Source organism: Macaca nemestrina, chromosome 1 (genome assembly GCF_043159975.1).
Source record: "Macaca nemestrina isolate mMacNem1 chromosome 1, mMacNem.hap1, whole genome shotgun sequence".
In the NCBI taxonomy this organism is placed as follows: Eukaryota; Metazoa; Chordata; class Mammalia; order Primates; family Cercopithecidae; genus Macaca; species Macaca nemestrina.
In genome coordinates this window covers 196,270,774-196,289,780 of record NC_092125.1, presented here as the reverse complement: position 1 = coordinate 196,289,780, position 19,007 = coordinate 196,270,774, and the positions used below count along the sequence as shown (strand labels likewise).

Sequence of the window (19,007 nt, the reverse complement as noted above, 5' to 3'; positions counted from 1 at the left end):
GCACAAGTAACATTACCTAAAAGGCACTAACATGCTCAGCTTCCCCGGAAAGAGGTGTGAGAAGGGACTCTCCTTAGCAGAGCTTCCATCTGCCATCTGTCTTGGGTCCAGTGAGCTTCAAGGCTCACAATGGAAGCACTGTCGTTCCCCCAGAAAAGCTGTGTTCCCCAAGCTCAACACACCATACACATTCTCATCTGGAATCTAAGGGGCAGCTTTTACCCTGATCCAGTATCCTGAGGAATTTTAAGGCTCCACTCAAATGACCTGCCTGTGTTGTCATTTCCATGGGAAAGAACTCTTTCCACGAGATCTGCTGGTTCCAGGACTCTAAGACAGGAATGTATGTGTCGTAAGTGGGTCCACTTCACAGACTCATTGAGGCAGAAATTACTGTAGCTGTCTCCTATTTCTTCCGCACCCAGCCTTCTTGTATCTCAAAGCCCAGGCCATGTACACTAACGTCCTTGAAATTTGCAGTTCAGTATGCTTCTATTCCAAATCACTCATTACCAATAAAAAAGAAATATCACCCTTTCCATTTTGTAGACCTCATCCCCTATTTCTGTCAGACATTTATATGACAGGGTGACTGTGGATGAATCTCTTAGTTCATCCACAGTCTACCTGAAGTGCTGTACTTTCAGACTCTTATCACTGAAATACTTAAGGGTGAGGAGGCTTTATTTCCCTAGCACTGGTGAAGGGCTTCAACTGTCAAACCTCAGAACAAATGCATTATGGCCTTAGAAATGCCAATGGGGCAGGAAGAAAACACAATTTCTAATTGCATGTTTTTGTATAATTTAATAAAAACCTTTTAAACATTACTGCTTTTGTCTGAATTTTTTGCGTTTGTGTTTCTGTCCCTCTGAGTCATTGGTCTTCTTTTTGTTCCTGTTCCTGTTTTTCACGTTGTGTGTTTCATAGTAGCGCACACCAACTTTTTTCGGCCGTTGCTGCCGTACTGCTCGCCTCCGCTGTAAAAAATGGCAAGAAAAGATGAAGAAAAAAAAAAACAAAAACCCTGAAAGTCATTCACAAAACAGGAGTCTCTGCTTCTCATCTCTGTGTTCTATTTCCTGTGCTGCTTCCACAGCTACTGGAAGCAGTGCTAATGAGGGAGGGCTCCCCCTTAGACCTAAGGTTACTCTTCCATTGTGACTTACGAATCTCCAAGTTACAAATCCACATGTGATCCAACCCTTATCCAATGCGAGAATCTGTTCTGCATCACTCCTGACAAGTCCCCTTCAGCAAGACTGAGCACTGCTAACCACTCCCCTCCCCAGAAGGCCCACTCCAGCTCTGAACAGCTTAGCTCCAAAGCTGTCCTTCACAGAGGTCAGTGATCTGCCCAAAACAGATCTGCTCATCAGGTCATTTCCCTTGGGACTAGAAACTGACTCCTCTAGAGGATAGTCCACTGGTGTGGAGATGTTGATTAGAAACTCCTAAAACATAGGACATAGACTCAAGGACCTTCATCCACCAGGCCAGCCCTGACCCTATTTATCTGACCTCAACTAGGTCAACGAGGACTGGGGTTCTTGGGATTCAGCTCTAGACCATTTGTTTCAGTGGGTCTTGACAACTGGGGTTCTATTTACTCTACTTGGGCCACACTTAAGACCTACAACACTTACCTCTTTTGATGTAAGTGCCCTGGGAGCTTTATTTGAATGTTCCTGTTCCTCTTCCCTTTGTGCCTTCCGCTTCTTTCCCTTTTTGGAAGGTACTGGATACAAACGATACACAAACAGGAATTTTCTACTGAAAATTTGTCTATAAACCCAATGGTGGCAACAAGCTTGATGTATCAGAAGGAGGTCACCCAGTGTGGACAAAGCAGGTGAGCAGAGTGGTGAGTAAAGCAGGCCAAGGGGAGGCCGCCAGGTCAGGATGCCCTGAGCCACACTCTCAATGTGGAAGCTGATGGTCAAATGGAGGAAAGGATAAATGCAGGAAACACGCCCCCTTCTTTGTCTGTGGACCCACCCTTGGATTCTAAGGTTAATAAATGAATGCTTTCTAGGAAGTTTCCTGAATTGCCAATTTAATCCTAAAAAATGTGCAGAATGAAAAGTGGATAATTCAGTTTGCATAACAGTATGTAAATTTAAAGTAATCTGCCAGATATGACAAACATTTATGTGGATGACTGAGATAATCTGGAGAGTGAACTTAGGTTTCTCAAAACTCTAAAGACGCAAATTATATCTAAATGATTGAAATAATTTATCTTCACCTGTATCATCTACATGTTCTTCCAGCGTTTTTCTTTGTTCTTCAGGTTTTGCAAATATCTTTTCACTCAGTCCCTTGGATATTCTGAAACAGAAAAGCAAAGTAACATTCCTCCTCTCACTCCCCCGAATCACATGCTGACCTGGAGACCTGCGACAAACTCACAGACTCAAGAAACCCCACTCCTATCCATGTAGTTATCACCAGTGGAAGAAGTCAACACCCAACATATTTGTACCTCCCTGGGTGTTTCTAAAGCTTCTCATACTGCAGGCAGCTGAATTTTACAAAATTTACGGCTCACTTTTTAAAAGTGGCAATAACAGCCAAATGTGGTGGTGCACACGTGTAGTCCCAGCTACTTAGGAGGCTGAGATGAGAGGACTGCTTGAGACCAGGAGAGTGAGGCCAGTCTAGGCAACAAAGCGAGACCCCGTCTCAAAAAACAAACAAACAAAAAACCTAATCAAACAAACAAATGGCAATAACCCCAGGTAAAAATATGGCTCCGGTACTCATGGCAAATTTTCGGGAAAGGAACGAATAATCTGCAATTTGTGAGAAGATGAAAATAGTACCTGACTGCTGAAAACTTTTTGGCTTTGGCTTTGTCTAGAAACTTCTGATATTTGGCAATCTTCTCATCCAGGGCTTTAATAACGGCTTTGGTGTCGTTTCCCACATGTTCCTCCTCAGGCTCCGAGGAAGACCCTTCTACATCATCTCTTTGTTGCTCCTGTTCCTCCTCCTCTTCATCAGAAAAGCTCTCAAGCTCTTCCTCAAGATCTGACACCTCCACAGGAACCAGGTCATCCCCAGAAAACTGAGGCACCACGTTGATTTTACCAAAGTTCTGCCGAACCCGTGTGAGAATCTGCTGCATCTCTGTGTTAGTATCACAGTGACTGTTCTCTTCTGTTTCTTCCTTAATGACGGATTCTGACCCCTCACCTGCAGTTTCTGTGACTTCCTTTCCTGGATTCTTTCGGGCTGCTTCTGGGACAACTTCCAAAGATGGGGAGGGTGGAAGCTATTAAAGGGTGGAAATGGGGGAGAGAAATAGAATCAGAAAATGAAAAATGGAATTTCTGAACTCACACCTTGCTCTTAAACAGTCCTCTTCTCAGGACTAAGGGACGGTATTGAAAACACCCAAATTTGAGTCATTTCATTAATCTATTTTTAAACCAATGTACATTAAGCCCAGAGACCAGTACTAGGATCAAAGGAACATATGTGTAGTTCCATAGGATGAGCCAACTAAGACTATTTAAACCATTAAAACCAACCAATGATTTACCATAGACAAGCAAGGCTCCCTAGACCTTCCAAAGGGAATTGCTGATACAAGCACATGCAAAATCAGCACACACAACTACATAAAAATGAAGGCCAGGCTGGATGTGAAAGATTAGAACAGTACTCAGAGAGGCATTTGAGGAGGTCCTCTGATTTAAATGTATCCCCCAAAATTCATACACTGGAAACTGGTACGGTTTGGCTGTGTCCAAATCGCATCTTGATTTGTAGCTCCCATAATCCCCACGTGTTGTAGGAACGACCCAGTGGGAGGTAACTGAATTATGGGGGTGGGTCTTTCCCATGCCGCTCTTGTGATGAGTAAGTCTCATGAGATCCAACGGTTTTATAAAGGGCATTTTCCCTGCACACGCACTCTTGCCTGATGCCATGTAAGACATGCCTTTGTTCCTCCTTCACCTTCTGCCATGATTGTGAAGCCTCCCCAGCCATGTGGAACTGTGAGTCCATTAAACCTCTTTTTCTTTATAAATGAACCTGTCACAGGTATTTCTTCATAGCAGTATGAAAATGGACTGATACAGAAACTTAATCCCCAATGCAGCAAGTGTTGGGAGGTGAGGCCTAATAAGAGGTAATTAGATCATGAGGGCTCCATCTCCATGAATGGACTAATGTGATCTTGGGAGTGGGTTAGTTATTTTAAGAGTGAGTCTGTTGGCCGGATGTGGTGGCTCACGCCTACAATCCCAGCACTTTGGGAGGCCAAGGTGGGCGGATCACAAGGTCAGGAGTTCAAGACCAGCTTGGCCAACATGGTGAAACCCCACCTCTACTAAAAATACAAAAATTAGCTGGGCATGGTGGCATATACCTGTAATCTCAGCTACTCAAGAGGCTGAGGCAGGAGAATCATTTGAACCCAGGAGGCAGAGGTTGCAGTGTGCCGAGATCGTGCCACTGCACTCCAGCCTGGGCAACAGAGAAAGACTCCGTCTCAAAAAAAAAAACAAAAAACAAAAAAAAAAACAGTGAGTTTGTTATAAAAGCAAGTTTGACTCTCTCTTGCTTGCTCTTGTCCTCCCACTTTCCACGATGGGATGACCCTTGTCAGACGCTGGTGCCTTGATACTGGACTTCCCAGCCTCCAGAACCATGAGCTGAAACAATTTCTGTTCATTGTAATTACCCAGTCTGCAGTATTCTGTTACAGCATCACAAAACAGACTAAAAGAGGAGGCATCTTGAAGCAAGAGTATAAGGTAAGGAGGGGGAGTTCTGTGAGTGAAGAGAGTTCATAAGAGCACTAAGTCTGGGGACCCTGAAATGACTGGCCTGCTTTAGGTAACTGCAAAGACAAAAATGTGCCAAGCTTTCTACTGGTGTTTCACATGTATAATATCACTTTATCCTTGCAACAAAAACTCAGAACTTAAAGTGATGTTCTCAAGTCAAAAGTGGCCAGGCAAATCACTAAATAAGTACAGAACTATAAAATTCAGGAAACCACACACAAAATTTACATATACATTTTTCTAGGAAGGGCAATTTTTGGCTTTCAGTTTCTGAAGGGGTTTCTGCCCTCAACCAAAAAGAGAAAAACAGAATCACAGAGTAAGGCACATGATAGTGAAACTGCCTCCGACAGGCTGACAAGAAGTACCTGCCAAGTTCTGGATAGAAATTATAATTAAGCACTAATTAGGGGGCAATTTGGCCCATATCCTTGTTGCTAAAAGTCCCTGAACACTAGGTACTGACCATTTGCATCCCCACTGTCCCTACAGATAGGATTTCTGACATTTGGGTCATAAGACTATGTAAGAACTGATGTGCATCTCCATTGTTCCTACAGGCAAGATCTCTGACATTAGAATCATCAAGTTTTTGTTTAAGGATTGCTTACAATGTTTTTTCAGATCCCTACCTCCAGCAACCAGTTTGAAGATCCCCAGAGAAATGGGATCTGCATGAGAACACAGCTTCTTCATCTCCCTGTCCCATGACTTCACCCTGCACTCTTCATCCAATCAATGATCCTCACTCCAGCCTACTGGAGAACCCTTTAAAAACCTGAACCCCAAACTCTTCGTGGAGATGGATTTCAGGATTCTTCCCATCTCCTCCTTTGGTGACCCTACGATTAAACTTCTTTCTCTGATGCAACCTGGTGGTGTCTCAGCGTATTGACTTGCTGTGTGCACTGGGCAACAAATCTATTATGGTTACAATAGTTCTTAAGAATTATCTGAACTACTTATCTACACTTACTGACTAGATATGGAGGAAGGGCTGAAGACAATGCCAGTGTTTCCACACAGGGTCCCAAGAGAGCAGTGATACAGACATCCAGAATGACCCTAGAATCCAGCTGCCAACTCAAAACCCTCCAATGGCTTTCCACCATGACACCCTCCCCTGGCCCATGACATTCCAGCCACAGTGACCTCCTTTCAGCATCAGGACACACAGAGCACACTCCTGCCCCAGCTGCTCTGGATGCGCTGTTCCCCTTGCCTGGAACATTCTCCCTAGACACTAGCATGGCTCCTGTCTCATATTAAGAGCTCTGCTGAAGTGCCACTGCTTCAGAGGCCTTCCCTGGCCACCCCACATAAAGTACTCCTCATCTCCCCCAAACCCCTTAGCCTGGTTTAGTTTTCCTCACAGCACGCAAGACTTCCTGACATTATATATTTATCTGCTTACTGTCTCCCTGTGATATAAATACCATACTTCCTGGCACAGAGCTCCTAAGACCCTTGGAATTTCCCAAGTGATGGGTATCTTTTGTTATTGGTTACAAGCCCCTTTCCACCACACCTGAGTTGACGCTAATGTGGTGACTCATGATGGATCCCTAGATAGCTTCAGGATGGGGGATGCGCTGGTCACCAGAAAGACCAAGCAGTTGACCACATGGTTGGTGCTTTCGGCCGCTCAGAGGTGAGAAGGGAGACCGGAAATTAAGCCTATCACCAACTGCCACGGATTTAATCAGTCATGTCTATGTAATGAAACCTCCATAAAAACCCCTACATGATGGGGTTTGGAAAGCTCTGGGTTGCCGAACACATCAGTGTGCGGGGGGGGGCACGGAAGTTCTGTGCCTCTTCCCCATGCCTTACCCTGTGCACCTCTTCATTGGCTGTGACTGAGTTTCATCCTTTATAATACACTGTTAATTGTAAACACAGCACTTTCCCGGGTTCTGGGAGTCCTTCTGGCAAATTATCGAACTCCAGAACCCCAGAATTTGTAGTTAGCTGGGCATAAATGTGGATAGCCCACAGCTGCCATCTGAAGCAGGGGACCTAGTCCTTAACTTGTGGGGTCTGTGCTAACTCTGGGAGTTAGTGTCATGACTGAACTGAATTGTTGGGACACTCAGCTGGTTTCTGGAACTGCAGAACTAGTATGGAAAAAAACTATGTATTTGGTGTCAGAAGAAATGACACACTCCCTTGCTGGAATGTATGTGCAGGACAGCAGCAGCCTGTCAGGTTCTCACCACAGCACCCCCAGTACCCAAAAGAGTCCGTGGCCAATAGGAGACACTCAATATGGGATTGCTGAGTGAACGTATCAGTGAATGAATGAATGATGCAATACACATGAAGAGGAGGAGAAACTTTTGCTTGGTTGTCTGACGGTTTGGGCAAGGAGACGGAAGAAAGTCAATTAAGCTCAGTTTCAGGCTTTCTTTTTTTTTTTTTTTGAGACAGAGTCTTCCTCTGTCACCCAGGCTGGAATGCAGTGGCGTGATCTCGTCTCACTGCAAGCTCCGCCTCCCGGGTTCACGTCATTCTCCTGCCTCAGCTTCCCGAGTAGCTGGGACTACAGGCACCCACCACCACGCTCAGCTAATTGTTTGTATTTTTAGTAGAGACAGGGTTTCACCGTGTAAAGCCAGGATGGTCTCGAACTCCTGACCTAGTGATCCACCCGCCTCAACCTCCCAAAGTGCTGGGATCACAGGCATGAGCCACCGCGCCCGGCTCAGGCTAACTTTCAAATGCTGCAGAATACATTCAACTGAAAATACCTAGCGGCACTGCAACTTGGAATGGAGTCAGGTAAGAGGAAACCAGAACTGTACGGACCCAACAACACTAGCAAGCATAGATGCAAAATTTGAAGCCACCATTTCAAGAGACTTGGCTGGGTTCTGAAAAAGGTCCTAGAACTAGAAAGGCAAAACGTTAATGTTGAGGCTTCTGACAGTCCACTGCCAGGGTGAGGGAAATGGGGACAGTAGGAAAGCTTCTGGCCCCAGCCATCAGACTTCTTTCTCCAACTATCAATAGTACCACCCTCCTTTCTCACTGGATCACAGGCTTTTTGAGGGCCAGGGCTGTTTTTCATTCCTATAATACCTGTCCCTGGCACATAGTCGATGCTAATAAATGTTTGTTAAACAAATGAATCTTAGCAATGATTCTGTTTTTTAAGCATAAGAAAAGATACAGGTACCAGAAGATCACTTATTATTTAATGAGCCCTCTTTTTCCAAGGCCCTGAAGACTAGTATCTAAGCTTCGTCTTCTCTCATACGTCTATTTATTAGTCTCCAAATGCACCCCCTAGCAAGGCCATGGCACTGGCACTGGCACTCTAGAATGAGAGAGGATGGAGTGATCGCCGTGGTCCAGCAGTGGCTCCCAAACAGTGCTTCACCCTCAAAAAAAAGTTGTTTTTATTTTTTTGAGATGGAGTCTCCCTCTGTGGCCCAGGCTAGAGTGCAGTGGCACGATCTCGGCTCACAGCAACTTCTGCCTCCCAGGTTCAAGCAACTCTCCTGCTTCAGCCTCCCAAGTACCTGGGACTACAAGCGCGTGCCACCATGCTGGGTTAATTTTTGTATTTTTAGTAGGGACAGGGTTTCACCATATTGGTCGGGTTGGAACTCCTGACCTTGTGATCCACCCACCTCGGCCTCCCAAAGTGCTGGGATTACAGGTGTGAGTCACCGTGCCTGGCCCCAAAAATATTTTTATATATTTAAAAAAAATAATAAAACGAGAGACACTGCCCCTGAATGAAAACATGCTCTATGAAGAGAGGCGATGACAAGCTATACCACATCCAGGTCAGGACCCATGCTCCCCAGAGGTGGGCCCACCCTGCTCTTACCTGGGGGGCCACAGGTGGCTCTGCATTGGGTGGCTTGACAAAGAAAGGAATCCGGCCCCTCTGCCAGTCATTGAGGACCATCTTACCCACAGTCTGCAAGTCGGGCTCTCCACCCTGAAAGGTCACGAAGAGATTCCCAATTAAATTCAAAGGACCAAAACCACCTACCACTTTGAGGGTATTTCAGTTGTCCCAGGGGTTCATCATCACTTAAGTGACAAGTTTCACACTGCTCATACATGCATACCAACAAAAGGCCCATATCATATACATATATGCCTGCAACAGGTATCAGTCTAAATTCTCATAAACGCTGGCTCACCTTTAGTAACTTCCCAGTCCGGAAAGCAAGCTTCTCAAGAAAGTCCTCAGCATTCTCCCAAGAATCAATCTTGTATGTTTTGCTGATATATTCTGGCTTTGCTCGTTCAAGTACAGCACCAATGTGGTCTTCAGGACTCTTAATTTTTTCCACTTGAACCTAAATGTTAATAGGAAATCTCCCACTTACAAACTTTGCTGTGGAAGCAGTGAAGTTCCCACTGTCTTTTTTTTTTTTTTTTTTTTTTTTTGAGATGGAGTCTCGCTCTGTCGCCCAGGCTGGAGTGCAGTGGCCGGATCTCAGCTCACTGCAAGCTCCGCCTCCCGGGTTCACGCCATTCTCCTGCCTCAGCCTCCCGAGTAGCTGGGAGTACAGGTGCCCGCCACCTCGCCCGGCTAGTTTTTTGTATTTTTTAGTAGAGACGGGGTTTCACCGTGTTAGCCAGGATGGTCTCGATCTCCTGACCTCGTGATCCGCCCGTCTCGGCCTCCCAAAGTGCTGGGATTACAGGCTTGAGCCACCGCGCCCGGCCGTTCCCACTGTCCTTTGCAGCACTATTTGAAAATAGATTTCAACATCACAAAGCTAGTGGAGACTGGCAGGAGCCTGTCTCTGAGGTGGCTAGACATGGTCGGCTGCAAGGAGCACTGCTGAAAGCTGACCATAGCCACAGAGCCCAGAACTCAGCTTTAATCCCCACTCACCACAAACTAACTGTGTGGCTGCCACAAACAGTTTAAACTTGGAATGCTTCATGTTACTCACTTGCAGAAATGGTTAAAAGCCTGCCCATCCCAGGACACAAAAAGGATGGAATAGTTTAAGAAAGGAGAGGAGGAATGTGCACAGTATGTATAGCCAGAAGCATGGTCAAGGTTAAGTGGAACCATTTACAGTTTTAGGTCGTATTCAGAAACAAGTGAGGAAATGACTGGGTTCCAAAATGACTCAACCCATAAACCCACGAAGATGAATTATTGCTAAGCATAAACAGGCCCTGCTTCCCTTTGGATCCTGTGTGTAAACTACAAACTCTTTTGTGGCATGATATTGACCAGATATGCCCATGGTTCCACTAACTCCTCAAACAGCTTATGCTGAGAGGCTGCCCTGTTCAGCATCATGTTCCTAAAGTTTGATCAGACAGGCTGACCCCAAACTGCCTTCTTAATGAGTGAAAAGGAAAGGTATCCAGGGTTCCCTACAGAACACTCCCCCGCAAACACAAACAGCCTATCGGGGCCAAATACTCACAACTCCTTTTAGCACAATGTCTGTCTCGGAGTCCTCAGAGGGGTAAACCACACCTGGACAGTCAATCAAGAATATCCGACGCATCAAAGTAATATACTGCCAGACCTGAAGTCAGAAAAAAGTCAGAGTTGTCCTGTATCCAACACTAAGAGTCTAATTTCACAAACCCCTGTTGCTCATGTATGATGCTGGAAAGAAGGAAGGGGTGAGTCAAAGGAAAGCAACCTGCTAAGTAATTAAGCTACTAACTGTCTCATCTGTGCCGTGCACAAGATACTTCCACTAAGTGTAAACTATAGTTTCCAGCAGCTAAGAGTCTAAAAATAACGCAGAGACAGGATTTCCATCTAGTATTGTGCAATTATACCCAGTGAACCTTTCCCTGAGTTTTAAAAGTACTCTTGAGAGCTTAGTACTGCTTGATCTTATTGTCTTTAAGCAAAACCATGCTGTTCCCCACTCTGTGTTGTAGGATATGACCCCCAACTTTCAGAACCTACCCTAAGGTTGAGGCTTCTTAACCCAGGCATCAAATATTCTTGGGTTAGTTTTGTTTATCAAAATAAAAAGCTGGAGTGACCATTTAAAACAGATTTAAATATGAATCACATTAACCAACACACGCCAAAGCCACACGGTGGCATATAAAGTACTCTCAGTCTCACCAAAGTGGGCAGAAACAACTCTGATATGTTCCAAACTATTATATGGAGAGCTAAACTCCTAATGGTGGTCTGCATTCAAGAGAAGCAGAGAGAAATCAACAAGTCCTAACCAATCACCCTCTATGAAAATAAAATATACAGAGGTAAGGTCACCCTGCGCCAAACATACCTTTGTTTCACCTGCAATGGGAGCCACGTTGCAAACTTTCTTAGAACGCAATGTATTTATCACAGAACTCTTGCCAACATTTGGATAGCCAATGAACCCAACGCTGATCTGTTTCTTGGCAGTGTGCAACTGTTCAAAGAGAGAACACACAGCACATACATGCAGTCATATGTATCCCTTTGGACAAGCAGGTTATATTACTTTGTTAATATCAAGAATACAGTGCAAAGCTGTTGATACAACTTGATCTGAAGCCTAGATACACACCACCTACATAATCTGAGTGAGCTGGATACATCAGCTTATTAATAAATCAGAGGTGAGTCATTTCCTCAGTCATGCATGTGAAATTATCCTTATATGTGTTAAGGTTAAAAGTATGTAGGTCAAGAAACAAAAGAAGGCAGTGGCTCACGCCTGTAATCCCAACAGTTCGGGAGGCCGAGGGCGGATCACCTGAGGTCAGGGGTTCAAGACCAGCCTGGCCAACATGATGAAATCCCGTTTCTACTAAAAATACAAAAATTAGCCAGGCATGGTGGTGCATGCCTATAATCCCAGCTACTTGGGAGGCTGAGACAGGAGAATCGCTTGAACGTGGGAGGCCGAAGTTGCAGGGAGCCAAGATCATGTACTGCACTATAGCCTGGGTGACAGAGTAAGACTCCAGTCTCAAAAAAAAAAAAAAAAAAAAGAAACAAAAGAAGAAGAAAAATAGCTTGCTAGTCACTGATTTAGGACAACACCATCTACTGATAAAATATCTTCGGGAAAAAGAATCTGAACAGATTCATCAACTGGACAATGCCACAACTCACCCCTCCTTTTCCTTGCGTAATACATCTGCGTTTCCACTGCCAAAAATAAATAACAAAAGAAAAAAAGGCAACCTTGAAAGTTAGACTACTGGGCAAAAGTCTCAAGAAGTCTTCTTGCTATCAAGAAGAGGGCCTACAAACGAATGGAGGCTTCTGATTCAAGATGGTGGACTGAACATACATGCTAACCCCGTTCCCTCACTAACTCCACTAGAATGACAGCAGTGGACATTAACACTTTTAAACCAACAGAACCAAACATACTGAACCAGAGAATAGGATGGAGATGAGACAACGAAAACTAAAATGATGTTAAACAAAATACTAGATGCTTAAAAGTAGTATCAAACTTGGTCCACTACAAAACATAAAAGCTAAGTGGTTGTAAAGACAGAAAAACTAAAGATCCAGCAATAATAATGACAATGAATCACAGAGAGCCCTGGGAATTGGTGGTGTATCCCTCTTAAGATAGGGCTGAAAACAAGGACCAGCAGATAGTCTGCCAAAGCAGCCACACTTCTCCATCCCCTCCTTCATTCAGCGTGGGCACACAACTTCTTTACTCTCAAAGAAATCCAGGGCCTATGAAATAGGCTTTTGGATTTTTTGAAATGTCACATGTTTGAAAGCATCTGTAATCTTCAGACTTGACAGGGATCCTGGATTTAGAGATAACAGTATTCCCAGAATGATTAATTGAAAATGTAAGTATTAAATAGTGAGATGCCCAGTCTACTATTCCCTTTGAGTTTCTAGAACTCTAGCAGCCAGGATTCTATACCCCTAGAACTAGAGATTGAAAGATTCTCTTCTGGGGAAACTCACAAGCCCAAGAAAAAAAAGACCTACAGACAATGGTATCTTTAGGATGTCCTCCCAGCAAAAAATTTGGGTCCCGGCCAGGCACAGTGGCTCATGCCTGTAATCCCAGAACTTTGGGAGGCTGAGGTGGGCAGATCACTTGAGGTCAGGAGTTCTAGACCAGCCTGGCCAACATAGTGAAACCCCAACCCTACTCAAAATACAAAAATTAGCCAGGTCTGGTGGTGCTTGCCTGTAGTCCCAGCTACTTGGGAGGCTGAAGCAGGAGAACTGCTTGAACCCAGGAGGCAGAGGTTGCAGTGAGCCAAAATCGGGCCACTGCACTCCAGCCAGGGCAACAGAGTAAGACTCCATCTAAAAAAATAAATAAATAAAAATAAAAATAAATAAATAAATAAAATTTGAGTCCCTGTTAAATCACCCTACAATGAAGTCTATCAGTTAACAAGGCTACTCCATGGAGAAAAAAAAGAACCCATCAGTTTTTTAATGCCTTAATTTTTTTTTTTTTTTTTTGAAACAGGGTCTTTCCTTGTCACCAGGCTGAAGTGCATTGACACAATCACAGCTCTCTGCGGCCTCAGCCTCCTGGGCTCAAGCAATCCTCCTGCCTTAGCCTCCTGGGTAGCTGGAACCGTAAGTATGCACCACTATGCCTTGCTAATTTTTTTCTATTTTTTTGTAGAGATGGAGTTTTGCCATATTGCCCACACTGGTCTAGAACTCCTGAGCTCAAGTGATCTGCCTGCCTCATCCTCCCAAAGTGCTGGGATTACAGGCATGAGCCACTCTACCTGGCCTAATGCCTTACTCTTAAATATAAATAGAGAATCAAGAATAAACATTTAAGTGTGACTCTACTTGGGGGTCGAGGCTGCAGTGAGCCATGATTGCACTACTGCACTTCAGCCTGGGTTAAGACAGAATAAGACCCTGTCTCAAAAAAATTTTTAAAGTAAAAGAAAAAATTTTCAAGTGTGACTCTAGCAGAAAAGACAAAAAACAAAAATTTGGAGGTAACAGAATCAATGTAGACAGGAAATTTTCAAAACATCATTAATGTTCTTGGAGAGAGAGAAGACACTGTGACTGTGAAATAAGATGCAAAAGGAGGCAGAGCAAATCAGATTTCAACAAGAGCTCTCAGAAATTAAAAATTAAAAGTGATTGGCAAAATAAATTTTGTGATAGGGCAGCTGGATGATCAAAACAAGGAAAGTGGCCGGACGCGGTGGCTCACGCCTGTAATTCCAGCAATTTGGGAGGTCAAGGCAGGCAGATCACCTGAGGTCGGGAGTTTGAGACCAACTTGACCAACATGGAGAAACCCCATCTCTACTAAAGATACAAAATTAGCCAAGTGTGGTAGCGCATGCCTGTAACCCCAGCTACTCGGGAGGCTGAGGCAGGAGAATTGCTTGAACCTGGGAGGTGGAGGTTGCAGTGAGCCGAGATTGTGCCATTGCACTCTAGCCTGGGCAACAAGAGCAAAACTCTGTCTCAAGAAAACAAGGAAAGTACCCAGAAAATAGAGGAAAATGTCATATATGTACCAAAAGAAAGAAAATATAGGCTGGGTGTGGTGGCTCACGCCTGTAATCCCAGCACTTTGAGAGGTTTAGCCAGGCAGATCACGAGGTCAAGAGATCAAGACCATCCTGGCCAACATGGTGACACTCCATCTCTACTAAAAATACAAAAATTAGCTGGGCATCGTGGCATGCGCCTGTAGTCCCAGCTACTTGGGAGGCTGAGGCAGGAGAATTGCTTGAACCCGGGAGGCGGAGGTTGTAGTGAGCCAAGATTGTGCCACTGCACTCCAGCCTGGTGACAGAGTGAGACTCCGTCTCAAAAAAAAAAAAAAAAAAAAGAAAATATAATTCAAATATTAAACCAGGAGGTAAAAGCAAATTTCTGAACAAGAATACAGACAACTGAGGGAGGAAAGAAAATTTCAAAGAAATAATGTAAGACAATATCAGACTAAAGTCTCATCAAATGCCGAGCTCACTAAGCAATAAAAGCCCCACTTCAAAACACATCACTGTGAAATTTTAGAACAAGAGAAATTTTAAATTTTAGAATAAGAAAAGACCGGCTGGATGTGGTGGCATACACCTGTAATCCCAGCACTTCAGAAGGCCAAAACGAGGCAGGAGGATTGCTTGGGCCTAGGAGTTTGAGGTTGCGCCACCGCACTCTAGCCTGGGTGACAAAGCAAGACCCTGTCTCAAAAAGAGACATCACAGCCACACAAAGTATGAGGGGTCAGAATGGCCTCAGATTCCTCAGAAGTCAGAAGACAGTGTAGTGGTAACTTCCGTATTCTGAGGAAAAACAGCATACAGCATAGAATAAAGACGTTAATAAAGATATTCTCAGAATGCAAGGCGTATCTCAAAAATGTTCTTTCCAAGTATTCCTTCTAAAGAAACTTTTGGAAGATATGTCCCATCGAAAGGAAGGAGTAAACCAGAAAAGAAGAAAAGAGGTCCTATGAACAAGAGTTCCCATACAGGAAAACAGCCATGGGAATTCTCTGGATGACAGTGAAAGGAAATCCCAGAAAGACGACGCTGCAGCAGCCTGGAGAGTGGCCAGCCCTGCAGAGGACGGAGTGCTGGCCACCGAAGGGAACTACCTGTGCTGCCTGGAAACACTGAGAGTTCCTACTGTATCAGAGAATTTGGTAACATGATAGTGACAGATGCAAATAGAACACAGCAAAGTAACACCAGTGAAAATAAAAGCTTCGATCAGAAAGGAATTATACTCATAGCACACCATGTGGATCAGCTGTGACTAACATGTTACAGTCATGACAGTGTAAAGGTTGAATGGCCAAGGCTACTCTTCCCAGCCTGTTAAGAGTGGCCACCCTGCAGGCTGCAACCCTTTATGAGAAATAAAGCTCTCCTTTCCAAATTAAAACAACAACCACTACCACCACCAACCAACCAACACTGAATGAATAATACTGTAACCCAACAATGGCATCTAACAATACAGGGGGAAGTACATACAGAGGGAGGATGGCTATAAGAAAGCAAATCCTCATTTTCCATAGTAGGAAATTAATAAGCATCTTAAACTGGGGGTGGGGGAGTAGGCACAGATCAACAAAAAATCCTAAGCATGTACTAAAAATATGGAGAAAAATAACAGAACAGCTAACTATTGGAAGCATTTGCTTCTATACAGTGGGGAAGGGTGGGACAGCAGACATGTGTCTTTTGTTAGAAGCCAGGTAGAATTAACTTAAATATACAAATTCAAAATGACAGGTACAGAGCATGAAGCTTTAAGAACATTTGATAGGGTAGTCTGGTTCCAGGGCTTCCCTCAGGAGCTGACATCTGACCAGGGATCTGAAGCTTGAATTTTGGCAGGGCCCTCTCCAACCAGAGGAGATAGAAGCTGAATGGGCTCCATGGGCAGAGGAGGCACATTAGGCCTGGAAAGCCCAGCAGAGCATGAAATGTCAGCTGCCAGGGCTGTGGCAGAAATGGAAGCAACACTGGTCACGGATGGTGGCAAAGGCTGAGCAAGAAAACACTTCAGAATCTCTTATAATCCTGACACTCTGTGGGTTTTTACAACTCTGGAAGTTTTACATCTTCTCTCTTTTTTTTCTTGGAGATGGAGTCTCGCTCTGTTGCCCAGGCTGCGGTGCGGTGGTGCAATCTCAGCTCACTGCAACCTCCACCTCCCGGGTTCAAGCGATTCTCCTGCCTCAGCCTCCCGAGTAGCTGGGACTACAGGGGTGTGCCATCACGCCTGACTAATTTTTATATTTTTAGTAGAGACAGGGTTTCACCATATTGGCCAGGCTGGTCTCAAACTCTTGACCTTGTGATCTGCCTGCCTCAGCCTCCCAAAGTGCTGGGATTACAGGTGTGAGCCACCACGCCTGGCCACATCTTCTTTTTTTTGTAGAGGCAGGGTTTTGCTGTCACCCAGGCTAGAGTGCAGTGTTGCCATCATAGCTCACTGTAGCCTTGATCTCCTGGGCTCCAGCGATCCTCCTGCCTCAGTGTCCTGAGTAGCTAGGACTACAGATCTGCGCAACCATGTCCAGTTAAGAAATTGGTAACTTTCTGCTATGACGTGGCAAGACAGATTCTTACACCAACTCACAGCTACACAACTCCAGGAGAAACAGATCAGGGCTCAATACCTTTCCAAACTGCCGCAGAAGCTGAATGAATGCTCCCTTGCCAAATGGGTTAGTAAGGCTTGCATGGAAAGCAAGTGTCGGATAATCCTGGGAGAGGACAGCAACCCACCGTTTCTAGAGGCAGAGACGAAAACATGTTGGTAAACTGCAGTTCATTTATTTACATTATGTGGAAGAATCAGAGCTTGAATTACAGAACTGTTTCAAATATAATGTTGTCTAAGGAAAATGTTAGCCACAATTCTTTGAAATGGTTTTTCCAAGTATAATGGTTAATGCTTTGTCTTGTCTTATAAATACAAAACAGTATTCCAAAAGATGTCTTCATTGTTACTAAATGCAATTAATGGAGCATAATGTGAAGCAGGCAGTGGCCTCAGCAGCTGTCTCCTGGTGCCTCCGCCCACCATCAATGAGCACACTTTTGTATTTCCAACGAGAGCACTCCCATTACTACAATCTCAGCAGTGCAACACTTTAGCCTAAAAACCCACAACTGACTTATTGACAGATGTCTTAATAGTCTATTCTGGTTGAGTAGTTGTACTTACTGTTGCCCAAGTTGGAACAAGGTCACATTTGTTAAGTACAAAAATGAGGTGTTTCCAAGGTTTTTCCTTCTTCAGGTAAGTTTCAATGTGAGGGGAACGAGTGCCCATTGGATCTCTAGCATCAAGAACTTGAACTACAACATCTGATGAATCTATCACCTGAAAATTCAGAGAGGCAAAAATGGTTTGCTACAGTACAAATAAAAGAGGGATGACATTTAAGGGAGTCTGGGGAAAATAAAATAATAACATTTAGAGACAACTTCAAAACGGTCTCTGGGCAGAGTTGGTTGTAGTTAATCTCAAGGCCCAGCGATCAGAATTCAAAAGGTTTTTCATCCTGTGGTTTTTGAAACCTGTTGAATTTAAAACAGGAAAACTAGCTTAGATGAAACTCAACTTATTTCCTAACTACTATGGATTACTGAACTACTATGGATTACTTCTTAGACTTCTTTAAGTTTGTAATATAATCTTTAAGTTTGTAATATTATAGGTTTTGTGTATTTCACAAAAAACTGAAAAGTTTAGCTTGCCTTCACGGTACTCGTTTTCTATTATGTTACTATTTAATTACATGATTATGCTTGAAAATTTTTCTTCTGAAGGTTGTTATTATTAGTGCATGGACATAAACCTCTGCCAGTTAAAGAGCACTGGATCAGAAATCAAGATACACAAAGCCGCCTTCACTAACAAGCTAGTTGAGCTAGGTACAGCATTAAACCTTTCTAGACAAGAGTCCTCATCTATAAAAGGAGTGGGGTGGACTAAATAACTTAAACTGTTGCATGTGACTTTAAGTAGGCATGATAAATCTAAACAGGAATATCACTTTGGTGGAAATCTTAAAAAATACTGACAGGTAATAACTATATGAGTGTATAATAAAAGATAGCTGTTACTCTTATACAAGTACTTTAAACAATGCAGTTCTCTAGATCAATGCTAGTATGTCTTTCAAGTTTCTTTGTAGAAGGAAGAGGATGGAACAGGCAGTGGTACCTGTACTCTGGGCAACAGAGGTTCAATACATCAAAATCAGTTTTCTTCTACAAAATCACGAAAGCCAAAGGAACCACTCAATGGGAGGGAATTTAGGAGTCTTACCTTGTAGAGCTCACCCCATATTCTTTTGGACTGTCCCTTTTTATAGATCTCTTCTTGAGCTTCATTTCTAAATAAGAAAGCACCCCAAATGAGCAACTGAAGCACCATGAAGACTAAAAGAATGCTTTAGGGTAAAGTCAATGTACCAAAAGAAACAGCATCAAACCCAGTCGGACATGGACCAGAAACAAACTGAATTTTTAAAGTGTGCCCAAATGTCTGTCAACAAATAAATGAATAAACACAATGTGGCACATATATACAACAAAATAGCATTCAACTTTAAAAAGGAGGAAATTCTAGCTGATTCAGTGGTGCACACCTGTAATTCCAGTACCTTGGGAGGCCAAGCAGGGCAGACTGCTTGAGCCCAGGAGTTCGAGACCAGCCTGGGCAACATGGCAAAACCCCATCTCCACAAAAAATACACAAATTAGCTGGGCATAGTGTTGCAAATATGCTTGTAGTCCCAGCTA

General features: G+C 43.9%; 1 protein-coding gene across 1 annotated transcript in view; it reads right to left on the bottom strand.

The window, feature by feature from the left end:
* Positions 1-787: 787 nt before the first annotated feature.
* Positions 788-19,007, bottom strand: part of LOC105494738 (G protein nucleolar 2) — a 30,126-nt gene continuing 11,906 nt past the window's right edge. The window contains exons 6-16 of the mRNA XM_011763476.2: positions 18,532-18,598; positions 17,422-17,580; positions 16,871-16,984; positions 11,051-11,179; positions 10,217-10,321; positions 8,963-9,121; positions 8,641-8,754; positions 2,826-3,277; positions 2,249-2,331; positions 1,647-1,738; positions 788-980 (exon numbers count right to left, since the gene is read on the bottom strand). Of these exons, the coding sequence (XP_011761778.2) occupies positions 828-980; positions 1,647-1,738; positions 2,249-2,331; positions 2,826-3,277; positions 8,641-8,754; positions 8,963-9,121; positions 10,217-10,321; positions 11,051-11,179; positions 16,871-16,984; positions 17,422-17,580; positions 18,532-18,598 (1,627 nt within the window). The 3' untranslated portion in view covers positions 788-827. The remainder of the gene's footprint in view (positions 981-1,646; positions 1,739-2,248; positions 2,332-2,825; positions 3,278-8,640; positions 8,755-8,962; positions 9,122-10,216; positions 10,322-11,050; positions 11,180-16,870; positions 16,985-17,421; positions 17,581-18,531; positions 18,599-19,007) is intronic.